This window comes from Melanerpes formicivorus, unplaced genomic scaffold (genome assembly GCF_026170545.1).
Source record: "Melanerpes formicivorus ecotype bairdi unplaced genomic scaffold, bMelFor1.0.p_v2 SCAF_1, whole genome shotgun sequence".
Lineage (NCBI taxonomy): Eukaryota > Metazoa > Chordata > Aves > Piciformes > Picidae > Melanerpes > Melanerpes formicivorus.
In genome coordinates this window covers 5,554,891-5,579,184 of record NW_027142353.1, presented here as the reverse complement: position 1 = coordinate 5,579,184, position 24,294 = coordinate 5,554,891, and the positions used below count along the sequence as shown (strand labels likewise).

At 39.4% G+C, this 24,294-nt stretch overlaps 1 protein-coding gene across 8 annotated transcripts in view; it reads right to left on the bottom strand.

Moving 5' to 3' along the window:
* The window catches only part of SCEL (sciellin), a 95,503-nt gene that overhangs the window by 14,358 nt on the left and 56,851 nt on the right, over positions 1-24,294 (bottom strand). For 7 of the 8 annotated variants that reach the window (XM_068157403.1, XM_068156862.1, XM_068157130.1 and 4 more), the window contains 5 exons: positions 22,689-22,721; positions 20,696-20,767; positions 3,654-3,713; positions 2,833-2,889; positions 1,348-1,407 (listed from right to left, as the gene is read on the bottom strand). In XM_068157403.1, the coding sequence (XP_068013504.1) occupies positions 1,348-1,407; positions 2,833-2,889; positions 3,654-3,713; positions 20,696-20,767; positions 22,689-22,721 (282 nt within the window). The remainder of the gene's footprint in view (positions 1-1,347; positions 1,408-2,832; positions 2,890-3,653; positions 3,714-20,695; positions 20,768-22,688; positions 22,722-24,294) is intronic. The other variant, XM_068157308.1, reaches the window with a different exon arrangement.

Below are 24,294 nucleotides of genomic sequence, written 5' to 3'. Positions count from 1 at the left end.
AAAAGAAAGGAATCTCTGACCTATAATTTTAAGCCCTCAAGTTTGTGTTGGCAGGTATTTTCATATCAGTAACTTCATCGAACTTTAACTGAACTCTAGTTTTCTCAAAGGTCCCACTGAGGTTTTCAGCTGTGCAGTAACACCTCAGTGGTTGATAGCATTCTGCATTTTCTTAGCAGTTCTCTAAAATGTTTTGTCCTTGATTTCACTATATTCCATAATTTCCTTTTTTTTGGATATAGTACAGTTTGTTTTTCACAATGAATGGCTAAACAGATATATAGACTCTTATTTCAAAAAGCAGGATTATGATTCAAGCAAAAGAAACCATGCCTCCTGCAGCTTTCCCTGCCACAAACATGACATGCAACCATACATGAAAATAAACCTTGTCAGACACATTATAGGATTTAAGGAATATGTGCTAATAATGTTTTTCATGATTCTACAAAGCAGCTCAGAAAAAAAAGCTGCTCCTGTTTGGTTCTGCCAAAGATTATATTCTGAAACAACTTGATGACTATAAGCCTTAACGCTGGATGTTTGGGCAGCAGTTTGATTTATTTCAGTGAGCTTGCCAAAGTCTGAAGCTCTGCTAAATGAACCTTTCTCAGTGATCATTGCTGTTTTATATGCATTGCATGCTGCATGAAGCAGCACCCTCTATTGTGCTTGATTCCTAATGTGACAGGCCCCCTTTCAGAACCAAAAGAGAAACTCATTCACCACATATATTCAGTATATGCTTCTCTGGTCAGACTGTCAAGTGGAACTGCTGGGATAAAAATATTGTATATTAAAAATTAGCAAAACTGCCTATGTATACAGGTAGCTGAATTCTTCCTCTTCATTTTACATATATAATTAAATGGAAGGCTCCAAGAGATGCCATCACAAAGAGGTACCATCAGAATGGTACCTGAAAACATAATGCTAAATTAAATTTAATTGACCAGAATGGATCTTAGTTTTTGCAAATAATGAAACCTAGTAGCAGCAAAACTTTTAAAGTACGAATGTATTTACTTATATTTCTTTGAGAGGCTGACAGCTGAGTTCACAAAACACCTAGATAAGCACAAAAATATTCATGATGATCTTGTCACCAGGCATTTTCATTTACTACAGGACATTGTAAATCTGAGCCATAGCTTATTATCAAAATACATGGAGCTATATTTTTGTATTTGGTTAACCAGGCATATTATTAAAAATAATACACATATGTTCTTAGTCAACTCAGGCAAATTATGCTTGCTTTTATTAGGAATTCACATTTTCTGATACCACACTAAGCAACTCGTAATAAATTAACTCTACATTTTAGAACAAGTAGTTGAGTCTTACTGCTTTTTACTTTGGTCATCAGCAGACTTTACTTCAGAGTGATCACCAAGGTCATCATCTCTGTCAAAGTGAGAAAGACTTCAGAATTAATCTAATTATTTGATTCAACTTAAATATATTAAATGGATTAATTTTTTTTATGTTGAAGAAGACAAAAGTTACATGCATCTCACAAGTTGGATTCCTGACTATGCTAAGAATGCATCACGATTATTTCACATCCTAAGTGTTTAGTTAGTGAGACACTACAAAAGAATGACAAACTATAAGTTCATTATGGTGTTGTAGGATAATTCAGATTGGAATTCAAGGACCTTGGGAGACCATCGACAGGCGATGGCTCAGTTGGTAGTGCATTAAGACCCTTAATGGGAAGATTGTTGAGTTCAAGCCTGCAGTGGGCAGTAGTGTCCTCCCTACTCTAGTCGTGAGGTCTGTGGTGACAGGTTGGACTCGATGATCTTTGAGGTCCCTTCCAACCTTAGGAATACTAAATACTGAATACTGAATCTCTAGTGTGACCTCCTGCTCAAAGCAGGGACAGATCTGATCACATGGCTCAGGGCTTTTTCTAGTCGGGTCTTGAAAACCTCCAAGGACAGGGATGACAACCTCTCCAGGCAACCTGCTCCACTGCTGTACATTCCTCATTATACCCAGTCTGAATCTCACTTCAATTTGTGACTGCTCGGTCACATTGTGTTGTCATGTTACACGTGAAGGGTCTGCCTACATCTTCTAAACTGACTATGTCTGTATCATTTTAACTTGATAACATAATTTCATTCACTACAGGCATCAGCATCATGAGCTGAGTTGCCAAAGTGTCTTATTCGCTTTGTAGCTATAATCCAGCCCAGATCTAACAAGTGTTGTTATCTAGGGTTGTATGCACTCTCTAGGACCATATGACCACATTTATACTAGTTGCTCATAAATCACTGGCTATGAAAAAGCCAATCTCAAGTAATAACTTTCAAATATTAACATATATAATCTATAAAATATTTTATTACAAGTTTATATTAAGTAGCTTGTAATTAAAAATTACAATATCATCAGCTGAGTAATTGTTTAAGAGTTAAAATAGGCAAACTCGTTCTCATGTGAAAATGAATCATGATGCTAAGGAAAAAAGAGGATTTAAAACACTTATTTATGATTTCCCAGTTTTTGTATTTAAAGGATAATTTTTTTTGTTTGATGGAGCATTTCACATTAAAGAACTTTGATGGTTATGAACTGACTTCTTAGAGTTCCAGTAAGATAAAGTCAAGTGCTGCCTGTGTTTCTTCCACACTGAACTATTTATATTTATTAGGCTGTGTTTAATGAGGAATTTTAAAATATTAAAATTCTATGGTTTAAATAAAGAAATTATTTTGACTTCTCTAAAACATTTGCACAAAAGAACCCATTAAGACTAATATCTAATCAACCACCAAATTTTATACATATAGAGTGAAAAGATTATGACAGCCTTGCCTCTTATTTTTCTGACCAGCAGTCGTTAGTTCGGTAAAATCCTCAGGGGCTTTTCCTCTGGAAAAAAAAAAAAAAGTAAACAACTCCAACTGTCAAAATAGTCCCCCTATCTGGGAAGAAATAATAGGTAGTAAAAGAAGTAAATATATTTGTACACATACTTAAAATGAAAAAAAGTGTTAAGTTTATCCTCAAAATGTTGACCATAATAAGAAAATATACTCTGCCTACTGTAAAACAGGTGATCACTTGTCAACAGCATATATGTGCTGCTACTGTTTAGAACATCATTACTGAAGAATGATGATATTAGGTGTGACAAATATGACACAGCTCTTACTATCACAGTATCCTGGCAGTTCCTCCATCTCTGCATGCTGAAGAGCTATTTGCAGACCACAAGAAGCTTGGCCTGAAACACGCCGAACTGATGGGGTGTTCAAAATGCAAGTTCAAGCTGTTCTTTATGAATCGCTACCCTTGCTGACTGAAACACCTTGTTATACCCTCCATCCATCAGTTCTACAACATTTTGTTTAATGCCTATTCTCTAAATATATTACAAGACTTCTTTAGCAGTCTCATAGAGGAAGCATATAAGGCTTGCATGAAAGATTGCCATAGGTATTACTTGTTCAGCTGATAATGACCATGCCAGTTAATTAATCTGTATATTTATATTCATCATTCTCTATAAGGAATGTTACTTAATAATCAATAAGCATTTTACAGATTTGCAACCTTACCTTTTCGGAGATTCTCATAGTTACAAACTACTCACTACTTAGAAAAGTAGAGCCTGAGAAGCTTTGAAGACTTACTCCTTGTCGCTTGCGAAAGAACTGGGATTCACTTTGATGACATTATCAAGATCTTGCTTCCTTTAGAGACAGAAAACAGCTCAAATCACAATTAGTATAGCCAGCTGTCAATTAGTCAAATTAAATACTCACCTAAAAAATAAACTATAATTGACACATTCTTTATGAAAGGCAACATTTAATTTATTACCATTTCAAGGCATACATTGTTTTAGTAATGCAAAGGTATGCATAGACACAGCCATATGCCTGTCCTATGTACATAAGCACACACTCTTCCTGGAATAAGAGGACCAAATTATGTTTTGAAAAAAACCAACTTATATCTAAAAGTGTTGTCAAGAAAGATAATTCCTGCTGAACACGCATCATGGACAGCTTCAAAGAGTGTCTGACCACTGACATGATATGATATAACAAAAAATCTTTGCCATATAATATAATCAGCCAAGTATTCCTAATATGTGCATGAACAAGTTCTCATCTGAAAAGCAATTATGGACTAAGTCTTTCTGGCTAAATCAGTCAAAAGTCCACCAGTCTATTTAGTGGGCTATCTAAACCAGCAGTTTTAACTCTCTCTTCTCACAAGAAATTTCATGTACAAACTGAGGAATGCAGAGAACTTGTTACATTCACTGATTCTTGAACTACCATCAAACAGATGTGATGTGATTTAAGGATAGGATAGGATAGCATAGCATAGCATAGCATAGCATAGCATAGCACAGACCAGGTTGGAAGAGACCTTCAAGATCATCGTGTCCAACCCATCATCCAACACCATCTAATCAACTAAACCATGCACCCAAGCACCCTATCAAGTCTCCTCCTAAACATCTCCAATGATGGCAACTCCACCACCTCCCCGGGCAGCACATTCCAATGGGCAACCACTCTCTCTATGAAGAATTTCTTCCTGACATCCAGTCTAAACCTCCCTTGGTGCAGCTTGAGGCTGTGTCCTCTTGTTCTGGTGCTGGTTGCCTGGGAGAAGAGACCAGCCTCTGCCTGTCTAGAACCTCTGCCTGTCTACAACCTCCCTTCAGGTAGTTGCAGAGAGCAAGGTCTCCCCTGAGTCTCCTCTTCTCCAGGCTAAGCAACCCCAGCTCCCTCAGCCTCTCCTCATAGGGCTTGTGTTCCAAACCCCTCACCAACTTTGTTGCCCTTCTCTGGACTCCTTCCAGCAAGTCAACATCTTTCCTAAACTGCAGGGCCCAGGACTCAAGGCCTAACCAGTGCAGTGTACAGGGGCACAATGATTTTCCTGCTCCTGCTGGCCACACTGTTCCTGATGCAGGCCAGGATGCCATTGGCCCTCTTGGCTGCCTGGGGCACACTGCAGGCTCATGTTCAGCCTACCATCGACCAGCACCCCCAAGTCCCTCTCTGCCTGGCCTCTCTCCAGCCACTCTGACCCCTGCCTGTAGCACTGCTTGGGGTTGTTGTGACCTATGTGATGTAGGAAAAAAAATTCCTTCTTGTATTAGATTTTGTTGGTTAATCAATTTGAGGTTTCTTAACATTAAACTAATCCTAAGCATATACACACACACATATAAACATGTATATATATATTAATGTAACTTAACTATTAAAAATGCAAGGAGAGTCTACAGCCATCCAGTTAGAATTCCATGCCAGATGTGAATAAATCTACATATTATATACTTTTGCAAATTCTCTTTATATTGTTAGAGATTTCACACTTTTCAGAGTTTTCCTCCATAAGATGGAGTCTTGAGGTTGCACAAAAATAATCTGTCCTTTATGCAATGGATGTCAAATTGCTTCCAGAGTATTCCAAGGCAGCAACTCTAAAATGATTAAGTCCAATAAGACCTCAGGTAGTTACTTTGCTAACTTATATTTTTGCAATTTTTATTAAGAGAAATCTCCAGCTGTGCATGTGTTGATTTGAGCAAAATGCACATTACTATTCTTGCTTCCTGCATCCTCTATTCCTTTCTGTTCTTAGAGATATTTAAAACATGCATCTCAATCATTTTATAAAGTCTACTGAAACTTTACAATTGCAGCTACCTCAACTGTGATCTTTCTATGCTAGACAACTCTCACATATATATCAGCCTCGGTGTTGCATATTCACCCAAAACACAGAAAGCAGATCTGGGACTCCTGTCCATCCTAGCTGAAATCATGGGATTATACACAGTTTATTCAGCAGGGCAATCTGTAGCCTTTCTGATTACTTCTGCTGACTTTCACAGCGTGGAGCAACAGAAAGGCTGTCACAGTAGCAAAGCTATGCCCTGCAGGTCAGCACGCTCTTGTGTCTGATTTTCAAAGGAATATAAGCATTTGGAGAACCAAATTCCAATATGCTTTTTATGAGGCTTAGCTCAGTAAAACAGATATGTTTGAAATTATTACTCACAGTGTACCTGTATAATATTTTTTTCCACTTTTTTTTGCAATTTTCAATTTAGTATTTTGCAATAATTCCTGAGGGGTTTTCTTTCTGAATCAGATAAATTAATTGAAGACACCTAGCTATAAAAATAATCAAATACAGTACAGATAAAATATGTGCCCACCCCAAGGCCCAAATACTAGAATTTCTTTTGTGTTGATCTTTGTAATAAATGTTGAAAGAGCATAGTAAACTTTGTATCAAATACAGTGCAATTGGGTTACTGTTATAGGAATTGATTGTAGACCACTGGAAAGTTATATGACTTGTATACTTGTTCTTGTTGTAGGTAACAGTTACCTGTGAATGGGGAGGGAATAAACTCCCTCAAGATCAGCAGGAAAGATTCTGACTTTTAGATAATGATATTTTTAAGTTTTCACATGCATTTTAACAGTCTTCTCAGGTAACTTCAGATTTTCTCTAGCTTAAATTGCTCTATCCACTCTTCATAGCTTTCAGACAAAAGAAACAGAAAAAAAAGAAAAAGGAAGAAGGAAAGGGAAAGGGAAAGGGAAAGGGAAAAAGAAAGAGTTAATCTTAAATAGTAAATAGTTCAGCCTTGACCTACAGCCTATTTGAAAATCATGGGAAAAAAAAATTACAAACTTCTACTAATTTGAGAATTACTCCTTCAGAAATGTGTTTACTGGCTCATATTATCCTTGCAACTCCAGCAATAGATGAGTTAGTTCACTTCTGTAGACTTTACATCATCACGACTTCACAGCCAGCAGCATTTTTTTTACTTCTTCATACATTATTTTTAGTGCTTTGAGTATTCCAGTGCAGTGTCTGGCTTACAAGGAAGATTTTACTTTCTCTCCAAAGGGATAGTAACAAAAGTCAGTCTAGGCTGCTTGTGCACTGCTTGTCAACTACCAGCTTGATTTATATAACACCAGTACTGAAGAGTCCCAGTAAATGAACAGAAACAGTGGCAGCCGAAGCTTACAGCACAAGAATACATGCTGCTGACCTGTTCAGCTATGCTTCATGGTTCCTATGGAACAAAACTTCTGTAAAACATAACCCTCAGATATTATTATACCGGTAACACTCCTCAGACTTTCATCCTCATGACACATCTGCTTGATGTGACTGAGGCAAGTAATTGGGGCTGATGTATTGCAAGTTCTTTGCCTCGAGGTGGCTGGCTAATGCATCAGGGAGGTCATAGGAGACACAACTTCAAGCTACTGGCTGAAGCATAGTTCACATAGTTCATCGCAACTAAAGTTGAAGTTTGAGAGCTGGCATTTATAGCAGTATAAAATGTAAAGAAGGGCAAGCCTCAGGAAACAGTGGATAAGTCAAAATGTATCTGATTAGGTCCAGGGTATACTTTTGCTGATTTTTCTAATTTCTGTATTTACTTGAGTAATAGCCCACAGTGCTCACTACTGCTAATACCACTACATAACTTAGAGCCACACTGAAAGCTAGAGTGGATGTGCAATACAAAGTCTAAACCAGAATTTCACTTTACGTTTTGTTTAAGAGGTTTTAGCATGCTAAAAATCAGCAATGCTATTTATACCTTTTATAATATTTCTAAAAGAGATGTCATTAAACATTAACATGAGCCAGCAGTGTGCCCAGGTGGCCAAGAAGGGCCAATGGCATCCTGGCCTGTATCAAGAACAGTGTGGCCAGCAGGAGCAGGGAGGTCATTGTGCCCCTGTACACTGCACTGGTTAGGCCACACCTTGAGTCCTGTGTCCAGTTCTGGAGCTCTCACTTTAGGAAAGATGTTGACTTGCTGGAATGTGTCCAGCATTGGACACAAGTTGGTGAGGGGTTTGGAACACAAGCCCTATGAGGAGAGACTGAGAGAGCTGGGGTTGCTTGGCCTGGAGAGGAGGAGACTCAGGGGTGACCTTATTGCTCTCTACAACTACCTGAAGGGAGGTTGTAGACAGGCGGAGGTTGGTCTCTTCTCTCAGATAACCAGCACCAGAACAAGAGGACACAATCTCAAGCTGTGCCAGGGGAGGTTTAGGCTGGAGACTAGGAGGAAGTTCTACACAGAGAGAGTGATTGTCCATTGGAATGGGCTGCCCAGGGAGGTGGTGGAGTCGCCATCATTGGAGATGTTTAGGAGGAGACTTTATAGGGTGCTTGATTGCATGGTTTAGTTGATTAGGTGGGTCGGATGATGGGTTGGACATGATGACCTTGAAGGTCTCTTCCAACCTGGTCTGGTCTATTCTATTCTATTCTATTCTATTCTATTCTATTCTATTCTACCCTATCCTATCCTATCCTATTCTAAAATGGGGAAGAGTCTAACCTATATATTCAAACATTAAAGAAGCTCTTTGAATATCATAATACCAGATGCAGTGAAAGGCTGTTGTGGAGAAGTCTTTTCAGTTGCAAGTATACTTGTCACTTGAAAAAAAAAAAGTCCATTTTCAATGTCCAAGGCTAGCTGAACAGATTTCATACTTCTCAAATTTGTCAGCAATGTTTAAAAATACACACAGTGATGGAAAACAGCAGCAAAGAACTTCTACACAAAGCAGTTTAGACAAACTTGGTGAAATCCCTTCCAAACATGATAGGCGGTTTGTAATAGATGCTGACATTTTTCATAGGTCATTCCAAAGGATGCCATCTCTCGGCACAGTATTTTCAGAGACAGCCATTGCATCACTTTGAACATTCTGTCTAGGCTGAGTATATTTTGAAGTGGATGGGAACAAGATAGGTCAGACAGCCTAGCAGGAGAAGAAAGTATGGTTTACTCATAAATTCAAGAAGATGAAATATTTTAATACAGGCTCAGGATGAGACTGGACTTTTTTAGGAGCACCTAACTCAAGATAACAAATAAACATTTTAAAAATGTGTATAAAAAATACTTGAGTCAGAAGATTTTGTATCACATTTTGTATGAAAGGACCAATTATTGAAAAAAAAGTATTATGAGATTAAGATATGCAGACCAAGATTAGAACCTAAATGCACTTTTTTATCATCATTGAAATATGGAAGACAGCGCTATTGATTCATTGACTTTTCCCTTTATAAATGGCCACCTCCAGAGACAGGTCTATTCTGCTTTGCAGAAAAATGCTTAAAATAGCACTATGAATCTGAGAGCCCCACTCTGAAGGACAGAAAACCTATGTGCAAACAGGCCACTGTGGGCCTCATGCTATAAACTTCTTAACAATGATTTTTTCTGTTGCTTTCTGCTATTTTGCCTTTAGCTGCTTGTATGAAATAGGATTAGAAATTTGACAGCTAATGAAGAAAGGCTAGCAATATAAGAGGCTAGCAAAGAAGATAAGTAAAGTAGGTTTAAAGAAAAAAAAGCTCTCAAGGCAGACTGCATGCAAAATTTATGGCTTAGTTTAACAAGACACTCCTTTTCTGTCATATCTTGGACTCCTATGTCTCTCAGACACAAACAAGAAAGGGAAACTATTTAGGGCTTGTATGACAAGCTCTCCAGAAATTAGCAAATTTTCAAAAGCTTAATATTTCTGAATCAATATCAACAAATGAACCTTCATCCACAGAACAATTCTGTTTTCTGTTATTTTACTTTATTAATCCTAGGCATCGAATGTCTTCCATGATTTAATGTCCAAAAGACTAATGAATGTCTTCAGTAAATAATCTTTAAAAGCATAAATATGAATGTATGATATAAACACAAAGCTTGTTTTTTCCCTTTAATGCTCTGTGTTGAGGACTTGGAGAAATTGTCTACATTTTGTTTTGACTTTTAGCCTGCGTTTGATTTCTGACTCAGTTCACCTGAGATAAAGATCTAATACTTTTCAGTCCTTCTGTTCTGTGATACTCAGTGGATAATAGTTCAGTAATTCTGGTTTAACCAGTGACAAGTCAGATCACCATCAAAAAGGAAAACAAACAAATCCCATCCAGACATTCAAGCACAGCTAATAGTTTTTTGCTTTGGTTTTGTTTTAGTCTTGAAAATATTCAGGTAAAGTTTCAAAGAGCATAGAAACAGGAAACATGAACCATGACTAGAAAGATCTTTTGTGATACCATTAATTGTTGGATGAAGACATTGAAAATCCTTCAAATGTTTGTATTTGCAAATTATGAAGGCAATGAAAAAAAAAAATCAACAAAAAAAGATATTTTAGAATGTTTTATCACATTTTGCTGACTGTCTTTAGGGTGTGCCCAAATTGAAGTTGATCCTGGCATGTGTGGGAAAGAGTAAGAAATGAAATTTTAAACACATCCCAGCCACGCTCTGGAATTTAAGGTTTCAGGCAGGAGAGAAAATGATCACTACTCCCTAGTCATTCAATGAATGCTTGCTTAGCCTGTAAAAGTCTTGCTGAGCCCATTTATAGTTCCTGATGTTCCCTAATTCTGGAAAGCATTCTTGCCCTGTTACCTAGATTTTCATCATCCCTCTTTGCTGATACAAAATCAAGTCACATGATACTCAGGCACCAATATTCTAGGTGTTGTTTTATGGACCAGAAAAACTGAAGGACCACACAAATTTCAGAAGACTTGCTATAAGGTCTTTAATCAGTGAGACACTTCATGTCAAATCCCAGGATACTCAGTGAGGTTTCAGATCTGCTCACTCTGTCATCATCAGCATAATCATTTCCAATCCAGAGTCAGATTTATTAAGGGAGTCATGCACAGTATTATTCATAGTTCTCCATCTGTTTTCTGATTAAAAGCCTTGAGCAGGATTATAAAAAACTACTGCAGTGACCCCCTATTCCTAATAGATGGTATTATAAGATATATAATACTTCTTAATGTGATATCAAAGTTGTCCTTTCTTCAGCGATCCCTCCCAGATGAATACCTATAAAGCATTCTGATCAACAGCTTCTTATTCTGATGTGACAGAATATGCAGACCATGCTAACCAAGCCTGACTAAAACCTTAAGGGTATGTCTGACCTAGTCATGTCAGCACAGAGGAAGACAAAACCAACTAATTGCCAGCTGTACCTTCCAAATCTGAACTAAAAGTGACTAGAATATATTAAGTATTTCAGGTATGTCAGTGGATAACACTTCATAGGTCTGGCTGAATTTTTATCTGCCATTCATGGCTATTTTACTGCCTCTATGTTGGACCTTGTTATGCATAACTGAGAATGAATAAAGTAGTTCTTTGAGAAAAAAGGGACATTTATTCCAAAGCAGAGTGCATTTCCTTCCACATCGTGATGCTCACTTATTGGTGCCAGGAGCCCTGATTCATACCTTTCAATAACAGCTGAGGATGAGGAAACAGAAGAGGTCTGCAGTCAACTGTGAAAGCCAATTTATACTGTGCCAAAACCAGTGTAATGCTTAACCCTGAGGATTTTGGAGTTAAACACAGAGGAAGAAGCTGTTGATCAGAATGTTTTATAGGAGGTGAACTGGGAAAGAGCACTAAAAACAGAACAACTTACTCAGTTTTGTTTGGAGGATATGTATGACCCTCTAAACACTGTATTAACCTTTCAGTGAAGAATCATGGGTTTGGATCTCTTCACATAAGCTCTGCAACAGCAAATAACATATCAAAATGCAGAAAAGCTGTAAACCAGCATTCCACTGAATGCTGAATCTGTCGCAATTGAGAGGCAGAAGGTCCCTGTCACTACAAGGTGCCTTCCGCTGTTATGAAAAGAATATATCAAAAATCACTGTATTAATTTGTATTATTGAAAAACAGTTTAGAAAGTATAAAGCCAGTTCACTTTACCATAATGAAAACAAAATTGTGAGTATGCTGTGGTGAAGGCACATTATGCCCCGATACTGAATCTTGTCCCAGCATGTGGACAAGTTCCCCCTCCTCCAGGAGGAAGACAAAGCCAAGGCATTAGCCAGGTCAGCACGCACCCAGCGCCTGCAGTGCTCGTGCTGACACCAAGTATGGACGTAATCCTAGCTACACGCTTTCTATAGGATGAAGCCAGCTGTCTATGAGAGTGTCCATTGGTCAAGCCCAGCCTCGAGGAATCTATAAGTATCACCCCAGTTGGTAAACAAGTTGCCCCCTCATTCACTTTGTCTCTGTGCTTGCTCGAGAGAGCAACTCTCGAGCTGCAGCCTTTGCCATTGAGCTTATTGTTGTTAGCTTCTGTTATACATGCACACATACTGAAAGCCTCTGCATTGTGAGAAGCAGAGAGGAACCCAGCGTCGCTACAGCCAGTCGTACTGACCGGGAGAGCCCACCGTGCCACCAGAGGACTGGACCGACCCCCGAGGGTAAGATCTGCCCAGTTGCCAGGGAGAAGGGACTTGATCGATACCAAGTCCACGTATGCCTAGCCCCACTGTAGCAGAAGAGGAGCCTCCACGTGTGCTGCTCTGAGCCCTGTGAATCTCAGGGAAGACTAAAGCATTGTTCATGCCTATGCTGCACCGAACCCGGGACCACTCTGAGCGTCCTACTGCTCCTTTAAGCTCAGTAAATGAGAATCCGCCACCTAACGCAGCCGCATTCTCTCCCCGAGGCTGTTTGCGTCAGCCCCGAGAATTGCTGTGGTTGGGCCGACCCCTGTAGCTTTGCCTGCTGCCGTGTCATCTGAGCCCACCTACCGGCCACCGTCGTCCCGCCCTGCCATGCGAGCCAACTTTGAGGGCTGACCCCGACCAGGACCGATCCCGACCAGGACCGATCCCTGTTGTCTGGAGGGAATCGAATATCTTCCACGTGCTTTCCACCCACTAGCACTCAGTTCAAAGTATCCGCGTCTAGCAGAGTAAGCGCTGACGCATAGAAAGATTGTAATATTGCTGTGTATAGCCAGAAGCCGCCCGCGTCCCGCCGAGTCACCATCTAGTGGCCAAGTGGTGGAACCGCACCCTTTGTTATATAAATATAGAGATAGTCTGTCACTAGTTCAATTAAGTTATAATCATAACACTAAGCCACTTGTGGAATCTATTTCATGAATGTGCACTAGAACATGTATATAAGTTGGTGATTCATTGGTTATTAATAGTTTGATAATTAATACAAATAATATTTTCATAATTCATATTTCATATTCATATATTTAATAACCTCTTCACCACATATGCCTATTTGAGTCCTGTTTTAGTATCCTTGCTTTCAGCACTTTTTGAGTGACACAGGTATCCTTCAGAACATTTTGACATCTCCTGAAGGTCTCACTAAAAATTGAATGCAAATAAAGACAGTGCAATAGAAAACTCACACAGGAATACCTAATGTGGGAGTCATGCCTTTTAATTCTGATCATGTAAACTTCACTTCAACCTAAAATAATTCTCTAGGATGTTTCTTGTTGCTGTTGGGAGTTGCCTGTCTCTCTCCATGGGGCATATAAAGTCACCACATAATTGACCAGTGCCTCAAAATGCACCTACATGCTTTCAGTTTTATGCTCTTTGCAGCATTAGAACAATAAGTTTTATCTGTAAATGATTCGTTTAGAGACCTTACATGTTGATTTTAATTCCTTTGGTTTGGAGAATTCCAAGTTGATACCAATTTGCTCACATTAAAAAAAAAAACAAAAACAAAAACAAAAACACACACAAAAAAAAAAAGCAAATGGAGGAAACCTCTGCATCTTATTTTTTCCACTCTTCAAAATTGCCCAACGTTGATAGAGGTAGAAAAATGTGTCCTACTTAGAAGAAACATTTTGAGCACAGGTAATTAATGGACTTTAAAACTGGTAAGATATCTCAGGTCAAATAGGAATATCATTAAAGAGGGGCATAATGCAAACGTATTTACAGCATTTTCAAATTTGCTACTGTCTAGTAGGAGCAATTACAGTGAATTGTTTTATGCAGTATAGGAAAATCTTGTGCAGAACTCCTCTGTGTGTACTTTATAGATAGTGAAATGCTTAAAAGCCAAGGATATAGTATCTGTTTAAGGATGTCATAAAGATATTCTAGTTCCTCGTTTGTGATGCTTTGAAGTTGCCTCTGTCACCTATGTACATACAAACACATGGCTGAAACCTTTTCTTCAACCTAACTGTTCTTGTTGGCACACCAAAAGGACACGCTTATGGCAAAGTTTCTACAATATGTTCTGTACCTCTACAGACTAATAGTCATTCATTGGTAGCAGACAATGTCACTATGGGTGCTTTAAGACCTGAGTGAGATCTCTAGGTTCTTCTATAGCCTATGTTACTATCATCTCAAAAATATCTCCTCAAGTTTGTCCAACACAAATTCTGATCTATCTATGACAAATAAAAGATAAATATATTATTTCTACAATTTAGGAACTCTTGGAAATACGATTATTTGATTATTATGCTTTTTTTGGTGGCAATGCCTTTGTTACTGCACTGCAAATGTAGCCCAGTGTGCCAAATACAGTTACCTTCTGTATAGGCCATGCTCTAGGAAACAGCACAGTTGAATACAAGTGAGCCCCACAAGAAAACATTTTCTAGAAAGACACATCTTTACATCCTAACTAATGAAAGATTGACTAAATCTGTGTTAAACACCCTCAGGATGTTTGAAGTGGTTTAACAAGATTTCCCGCAGAACAGGGTTCTTTAAAAAATAAAGGTTTTTAAGCAGCTGCACTTAAAATGGTTGCTACAGTTCTGTAATGGAAAAGCACAGAGTGAGGATCTTGGATCTCCACTGAAATGGAAATAAAACATGAAAAGAATTTCATGAACAATGAATAAAAGACCCATTGAGTGAATCAGAAACTGTCTCTGTATGTATCCAGTGCAGTGCTCATATGCTGCTGCATTTTTAAGGTACCAAGAGGCCTGACTTGAGGGCAATCTATTATCTGAAAAATACACAATTATTAGACAGTGTGAGAGACTAAACTCCTTGTGTGACTCAACAAAGATAAAAAATCACTTGCTGCTTGCCCAGACAATAGCTGATATGTGTTGGGCAGAGCCACTGGAAGGAAGATGCAAGGATCATGTAGGAATCCTGTCTACCAATCCTGGATGCAAATCACCTTGCGATTGCATCATGAGAACACTGGACTGCAGCTGGCCTACAACAATGGCCCAAGGACCCAGCCACCATGCCTTCAGGCCACCCATCAAGTACCCTGGAAAGGGTGAGACCTAAGGATGATTTCCTGGCCCCTGAATTCCTGAGGGACAATGCTTGGACACATATCTAAGGACTAAAAACTGTATAAAAAAAAGACTTGAGCCACTACTGGCTTAGAAGGAAGAAAAACGCAGGAGAAAAACAGGGATGAAGGAAAACACAGAAGAAGGACCATGTCGCTGAGAAGGAAAAGCCCAGGACAATGCTGCTCTGGAGAAAAGAGGCCATGGAGCCTGGAAGAAGCAGACTGAACCCTCTCTTTGTGTCCTAAGTTCCGCCTGCTGCAACTCATGGAGCTGAAGAGGCTGCCCAGAGGACCACATCTCTTCTCCAGCCAAAGCCTCAGCACCCTTTCTCTACAAACCCAACATCTCCTGCAGCACCTTTCCTCCACAGACTCAAACTGTCTTGGGGTGTGGTGAGTGGTGCGGTAATAGAATTCCTTTCCTCCTCTCTCTCTCTCTCCCTCTCTATTTTCTCCCTCTCCCCTTCTTATTTCCCCTTTATTTATGTAATAAATAGTCTAGCTGTTGATATTTTGGCCTCGTTTGTGCCTCTAATTTCACAACATGGGAATATTCAAAAGAACTGAGTCTCTTTCCCTCTCTGGACTGAGACAGACAGTGATATCTTTACTTTTTCTGGATCATAGCCTACTTATGTTATCTAGAGTACTTATAGATGTCATAACTAATCATGAGATCACAGAATTACAGAATGCTGGGTTGGAAGGGGCCCCAAGGATCATCTGGTCCAACATTTCTAGGTAATTGTGTGGTTTAAATGAGGTGGCCCAGGACCATGTGGAATGTCTATTCCCATCTGTTAATCATATCCAAAAGGTGGAAGACAAAATGTCCATACATCCAGATACGATACATACTTTAATATATAGTCAGCCTGTGATGGGTTATGCCCATCCTGAAAGCGGAAGGGAAGGGGTTGTGAGAGCCCTTCTCTCCCCAGAAGGGGGTTTTCCCCCCAGGAAACTGAGTTAGTCTGTTCCACTTCCCCTCCCTGTCCAGCAAAACTGGAGGGTATGATGAGCATTTGGCCCTTTCTTGCTTCTGCCTTGCCAGGATGAAAGGACTAAGAGAGCTGCTGATGGCTTCCTAGTTCTCTGCCACGTGCTTGGGTCTGGTCTTTCTTCCTGCTGCATCTTCAAAGGACTGTTGGTTTTGTATATTTGCCTACCCATCCTTGTTCCTTACCCTTGTGAACCCTTTCTGTTACATATATATATATAGAGAGAGAGAGAGAGGGAGAGAGGGAGAGAGGGAGAGAGAGAGAGAGAGAGAGAGAGAGAGAGAGAGAGTGTCCAAATGGACTCCAAATTACTTCTTAGTAGACTTACCTCCTCCCCTTTTTTCCTTATCCCCCCCCTTTCTTTCCTATTTTTCCTTCCCTTATCTCTCCCTGTTTCTTTCCCCTTCCCTTTCTTCTCTTGATCGGGAAAGAGGAAGGGGGAGCAGAGGAGGGATTCTCAGTCTTGCCCCCATCTGAGCTCTTAAATCTTAAGGCTCAAGCCACCACACAGTGTTTTAAGATGGATCCCATGGCTAACTTGAAAACTGTGCAAAAATTGCTTTTTACATCAATGGAATCAGTGTTAGGCCTTGCACAGAACAGTACATGATGAGGCTTACACTTTTATTGAAAAGAGAGAGTATCTGACCTCCTTTTTGGGTAGCCCATTCCAAAAGATTTTCCTTCTGTTTCTGACCAGTTTGATAGAAAGACAACTGCCATATTCCACTTATTTTAATACTGAAATTAATTCATTATTCCTTTATCATCCCTATCAGAATCCTGAGAGAAAGATAATTAATCAATTAAGTATGACCTTAAAAAGCATGACCTGAAAATCCTTCCATTCTAAGTAAAAATATGGGAAATTAATAGCTGTAAGATAAGATATTGTTCTAATAAATGTCTGTGTTGCTAGAAATATTTTTCATGTCACTGTCTACTTTCTCTGTGTGATACAATCATTTTTTGCCCAAAGTGTAGTATATCTATGACATCTCAAACAGAAAAAAAAAAGGCACTTCTGCTGGCAGCTGCTGAATGTATTTTTGGTTAGTATAAATTTAACAAAAATCTCTAGCTTTGTGAAGCTAACACAGCAGCAGCAGATGGATATCTGAAGCACCAGCCACATGTAAAGGAATTATAGCAGGAGAGATGGCGGAATTTTGCCCACCAACATTACAGGCTACTTATAGTTTATATACTGACACAAATAGCTGTAGCAGCAGCAATGTTACCATAGAAACTTGTAGATCAGTAAAATATTCCTCCAGCTCTCCACCAATGGAGGGAAGGGAGTACAAAGCTTGATATGGTAATGAGAGACAGCGGGGGATGATGAATGTGAATTGATTGAGGGTGGGGATTAAGTAAGACCTTAACAAGCCTTTAGGAGTGAAGAAAGGCTTCGACTTCCCTAGTTAATACAGTGGCCTATTTAACTCTCTAAGATCTCTCACATTTGTTGACAGGAAAATGTTTCACTGAAACATTGCTATTTTTTTTCACCAGGGATTACATTGTCAGACATCTTTTGGGTGTTTCTTCTTAATTGTTCTGTGCTGGTTTTGCATACTGTGGGCTATCAGGGAGGAGAGTATGATTAAAAAGAATACAGATTATGGCTTCAGACCTCAGAAAACTGAACTTTATGAATCAAATTAAATAAAGTTAGCTAATTTCCACTAATTTTAGTGTCTACATTGTTTAGCATTTACAGGTAAAAACTAAAAAATGAGCTACTGTAATTGTCAGTACATAGTTATAAACCTCTTTCTAATACACTTACTACTTAACTGCACATTCAGGCATTTTAATCTCATTGGAGTCCAATATCTTGCATGATTATTGCTTATTTAGTGGAATTTCAGATTAAAAAAAAAAAGGCAAGCTGTGTCTTTCCCACCAGTAATTTTCTCATATTCTGTACTGTCTCTGTTTAAGGAGTTAAACAGAGTTCTTTAACCCTTCTCAAAGTAGTTACTCCACTCAAGACTGGATAGAATGGAAAGTTTAAATGAACTACATATGGAAGGAGGAAGCAGGGAATTACAGACCTGTCAGCCTGACCTCAGTGCCAGGCAAGATTATGGAACAGGTCATCTTGAGTGCAATCACACAGCACGTACAGGATGGCCAAGGGATCAGGCCCAGTCAGCATGGATTTAGGAAGGGCAGGTCCTGCCTCACCAACCTGATCTCCTTCTATGATCAGGTGCCCCACCTGGTGGATGTGGGGAAAGCTGTGGATGTAGTCTACCTGGACTTCAGCAAGGCCTTTGACACTGTCCCCCACAGCAAACTCCTGGCCAAGTTGTCAGCTCGTGGCGTGGGCAGCATCACTCTGAGCTGGGTTAGGAACTGGCTGGAGGACCAAGCCCAGAGAGTGGTGGTGAATGGTGCCACATCCAGCTGGTGGCCAGTCACTAGTGGTGTCCCCCAGGGATCAGTTCTGGGCCCCATCCTGTTCAATATCTTTATTGATGATCTGGATAAGGGCATTGAGTCCATCATCAGTACATTTGCAAATGATACCAAGTTGTGAGCAGGTGTTGATCTGTTAGAGGGTAGAAGGACTCTCCAGAGGGACCTTGACAGGCTGGACAGATGGGCAGAGTCCAAGGGCATGAGATTTAACACATCCAAGTGCCAGGTTCTGCACATTGGCCACAACAACCCCATGCAGTGCTACCAGGTTGGGGTCAGAGTGGCTGGAGAGCAGCCAGGCAGAAAGAGACCTGGGGGTGTTGGTTGATAGTAGGCTGAACATGAGCCACCAGTATGCCCATGTGGCCAAGAAGGCCAATGGCATCCTGGCCTGGATCAGGAACAGTGTGGCCAGCAGGAGCAGGGAGGTCATTGTGCCCCTGTATTCAGCACCAGTTAGGCCACACCTTGAGTCCTGTGTCCAGTTCTGGGCCCTCCGTTTAGGAAAGATGTTGACTTGCTGGAACTCCAGAGAAGGGCAACAAAGCTGGTGAGGGTTGGAGTCACCATCAGTGGAGGTGTTTAGAAAGAGACTGGATGAGGCACTTGGTGTGATGGTTTAGTTGCTAAGATGGTGTTGGGTGATAGGTTGGACTTGATCTCTAAGGTCTTTTCCAACCTGGTCTGGTCTATTCTATTCTACATTACAAGGCAAAGCATAAAAAATACACAAATCCACAATATATACTACATACCAAGAAGAAGCTTTTTGCCAGTTGTGCCTTAATACCCAGACCTAAGTGCTCTTCCACCCTCCACCCTCTTATCTTCTTCTACTAGGCCCAACCAGGCCAGGGTTGCATAGACAAAATCTGCCAAAATGCCTAAGCCCACAGATAGGCCCCAAATCCTCCCCCATACTAAAGGTAAAAGCTCACATGGGCACAGAAGTAGAGAGAAGGGAGAAAAGAGAGAAAGCTGCCCATACAGCCAGCTTATAAAGAGATAGCAGAATTATGGGATAGGATAACAATTTTACACTTTCCAGTCCATCCCTGGACCTCTCTGGTCCTTCTGGAAGACTTCTTTACGGCTCTTACAGGCATCCAGCCTCAAACCATAATGTGTATATTAGTGTATGTCATCTAACTTGTACCATGAGAATAAGTCCCTCTGTTTAAACATACCATTTATGTCAGGTAGCTGTAGAGAGCAATAAGGTAACCCCTGAGTCTCCTCCTCTCCAGGCTAAGCAACTCCACCTCCCTCAGTCTCTCCTCACAGGGCTTGTGTTCCAAATTCCTCACCAACTTTGTTGCCCTTCTCTGGACTCGTTCCAGCAAGTCAACATCCTTCCTAAACTGAGGGGCCCAAAACTGGACACAGTACTCAAGGTGCAGCCTAACCAGTGCAGTGTACAGGGGCAGAGTGACCTCCCTACTCCTGCTGGCCACACTGTTCTTGATGCAGGCCAGGATGCCATTGGCCCTCTTGGCTGCCTGGGCACACTGCAGGCTCATGTTCAGCCTACCATCGACCAGTACCCCCAGGTCCCTCTCTGCCTGGCTGCTCTCCAGCCACTCTGACCCCAGCCTGTAGCACTGCATGGGGTTGTTGTGGCCAATGTGCAGAACCCGGCACTCAAATGTATTGTTATTGGTATGTGTTGGGTTTTTACTATTTAAAATGTTAGTGCAGCAATGCACGAGTTAATTTCTTTTTCATACATAGCAGTGTGCAGATGTTGCCTCTTCCACAATTTAATGAAGACTACTACAGTTCACCTGTACAGTTCATCCATACTACTACAGTTCATCTCTTCCCAAACATTTGCAGCAACTATCAATATGCTGCTCTTTAAGATGCGGGGTAGGTAAACCAGAAAGCATACAAAAATAAAACATCTGCTATAACTTAGCAAGTCAATGAGATGGAACTCAAAGTTTGCACTTTGACACGAGTTGTTAGGACTAGACAAATGGTATTTATCACACACCATGTCCAAAAGAGCTATTAAATATGGAAATGAAACAAATTCACTTAATATCACATTTATCAATGTTTATACACGTATCTATTTGATTGTATCTGCTCATGTTACCTTGTGGTAGCTTGATTGCCCTCATCACTCTTTGATTTCTGCGGGGTCATCTGTTCTGATGATAAGGCAGCCCTGAAGGAGGAATGGTGAACACATACTTAAGGCACAAGAAGATCTTTAGAAATGCCTTATATTGTTTAAATGGGTTATCATTGTGGATATTACATTTCTTATGATTGTCACCACAATGAGCTTAGATTTTCTTTGAGAAAATTTTGGTGGGTTTTTTTTTTCTTTAAATATATTCTAGAAATATAAATAGATATGTAATGGTCTACTTCAATAGATTACTGCATTCACTCAGTCTTTTATAAAAATGTATATTCTAGGACTAGGAGTTTTGTAAGTATGGAAATAGAATAGAATAGAATAGAATAGAATAGAATAGAATAGAATAGAATAGAATAGAATAGAATAGAATAGAATAGAATAGAATAGAATAGAATAGAATAGAATAGAATAGAATAGAATAGAATAGAATAGAATAGAATAGAATAGAATAGAATAGAATAGAATAGAATAGAATAGAATAGAATAGAATAGGCCAGGCCAGGCCAGGCCAGGCCAGGCCAGGCCAGGCCAGGCCAGGCCAGGCCAGGCCAGACCAGGTTGGAAGAGACCTTCAAGATCATTGCGTCCAACCTATCACCCAACCCACCTAATCAACTAAACCATGCAACCAAGTACCACATTAAGTCTCCTCCTGAACACCTCCAATGATGGTGACTCCACCACCTCCCTGGACAGCCCATTCCAATGGGCAATCACTCTCTCTGTCTAGAACTTCTTCCTAACATCCAGCCTAAACCTCCCCTGGTGCAGCCTGAGACTGTGTCCTCTTGTTCTGCTGTTGGTTGCCTGGGAGAAGAGACCGACCTCTGCCTATCTACAACCTCCCTTGAGGTAGTTGTAGAGAGCAATAAGGTCACCCCTGAGTCTCCTCTTCTCCAGACTAAGCAACCCCAGTTCCCTCAGCCTCTCCTCATAGGGCTTGTGTTCCAAACCCCTCACCAACTTCGTTGCCCTTAACTCCCTTAGTATTAAGTGGAGCTCTTTACTTTTTTTACAAAACCAGTTTAGTAATAAAGGAACTTTAAAATACATTTCTACTACCTACTTACTAAATTTCACTTATTTAGCGAAGACCAACATTTTACTTACATAGAAAATTGCTAACTCTTAACTAACTAAGCAAGTAAAATATTGCACTTCACTGTTCTTATTTGTGTGAATAGTCAGGTTGTTCAGTGCAAGAATACTAAAATTAAAAGAAATTATAAGAAAGGGAGAAGGTGGCTGATGGAAATGAAAGTTACATCCTTTACAGAATCTTTCTATTACGGTAGCAACTAAGCCGTAACAAGTTCTACAGCTTTCTTAATTTTAAGCCATGAAATTACAGGTTGTTTAAGTAATCTTTCTGTAGTTTGGACCATGTGAGATGTACATTTAATTAATGAAATAATGACATTCATTTATTTTATGAAATCAACATTTACAGACACTCAAATATGTTTAGAGTACTCTACATCAATTCATCTTATGTCAATGGCTTCTATTGCAAGCCTTTACATGTGTACAGCTTTTTAATTTGCCACTCTTTTTCTTCACTTGGCTTGTGCTCTCCTTTTCACTCTTTCTTCAGAGCATCAATTATATATAAAGGAATATTTGCATTAGCAGTATATATATAATTGTGGGACTAAAATTGTGAAGCAGGTGTGGTTGTATTTTCTTTTTGACAGTTACAGTTGGTTTTTCAATTTGAATAAATATTCAATGAAATGTTCAAAGCTGTGGGAAAACAATTACATTTCTGCAAGGAAGGAAGTCTTCTTCATGCACTTCCATGATGCTGACTATGGAGGAACCCTCCCAGGTAAATTAAGCAGTCTTTGTATTATATGTAAATGTAAAATAGTAATCAAGTTTTGTGCACAGGTGTGTACTGGATTTCTAAATCTACTGAGGAAAAAAGGTAAGCACAACATACTTTTTTGGTGTCTCTGAAGTTTCTGAAGTGGTCCTAGAGAAAGAAAAGAGTAAACATTTCAGAAACCAAGTATCAAAATGCTAGCATCGAAGTACTTTGCAAGACTTTATATCAATCAGCAGCAATTAAATTTACTTGTCCTTCCTTCCAAGATGGTATCTTTCTTTGTTTCTTAATGTGGAACATCACATGTATAACATAAGCTAGTATAAGTTAGTGTAATACTAAGTTCTAATCATATTATTTCTATGTTAGTAAGACAATCATTCTTCAGTTAACATTCTCCAGTCAGCCACTCTGATCAATAGTGCTTAGTTTTCAACACAAAATTCGCAACCAAAACACTCGGTTACAGTGAGCTGCTTATATTCTTAACTTCAGTTACAATTTCTGTAAAGTGTGTTTAATTAGCTTGCAACTGAGGCAAAGCACTCCAGAAGTTTACGTGTCATGTTTCAGTGTAAAAGGCTACAATAGTTTCTGGGAATCAGAAAAATAAGTGAATAATAAATCTTGACTAAAACAATCCTGACCACAAACCCATGACTGCTGAAATCTCTTCCTGAGGACTGCAGAGTAATCAGCCATTGACATATGTGATGTAAAGCCACAGCTCTTTGCTTTACCCATCCTTTAATGCTCATAGTGACCTTTTAAAAGTGGATATTAACATTTATGCATAGCACTTATTTCCTGAAACTCACAAGTAAAAGGCTTTCTTTTGGTGACTACTATTAGTCATAGTAACATTTACAATTTGAAGTAGCTTTCACATCTTTAAAGCTCCTTTAAAAGATAAACAAATCAATCATTTAATGCTCATCACTGTTTAAGTAACTTCCTTTGGTGACATTGTTATATGATCCAGGAAAGATCATGAAAGCTTCAGAAAGGACATGCCTGTATTTTGATCATCTCTGAACTCTTCACTTAGAGTAGAGGAGTAAGTGGATAGTGAGTGTCAAAAAGGACATAGGATTTCCATCTTTTTGTTGGAATCTGAGCAGATGCCATATAGAGGATTCATCCTAGCCTGTGCTTTTGAAATTACCTTGATCATAGTGAAATATTAAAATGAAACCAAATAAATTCATCACAACTGGCACAGATTTAAATGTATTTAGTAAGTACTGACTTAAAAGAAAATAAACTTTAGCATCTTAAGCATCTTTTCTCTGGGTGGTATGTGTCTGAATCTTGGTCAAGCAGATGGGCAGAAGTAAATACAGAATAAGATTAAAAGTAACTGCTAAACTTGTTTTTTAGGATTAATCTTAAAGTCTTCCCGTGACATAGATTCTATAAATTCTCTAGGCAATGGTCGACCAAGGAATTATACCTAACACAATGTGTCTCTTGAGTTCTGTTTAATGTAATGTTTTTCATTGATATGCATGAGTCATGTGGAAGCTTCTCAGATTAAAACTAGGGAAGCACAAGGCCATACTGCAGCAAACAGGTGACCTAAGCAAAGAATATCATGAAAGTTCATTCACAAATATTTTAAACTATCCATATTCTGTTTTCAGATGAGGACTAAAGGAATGTTTTGTGATCTGACAGAAAGCAACTACAGCTTTAGAAATAAATATTAAACACAGATTTG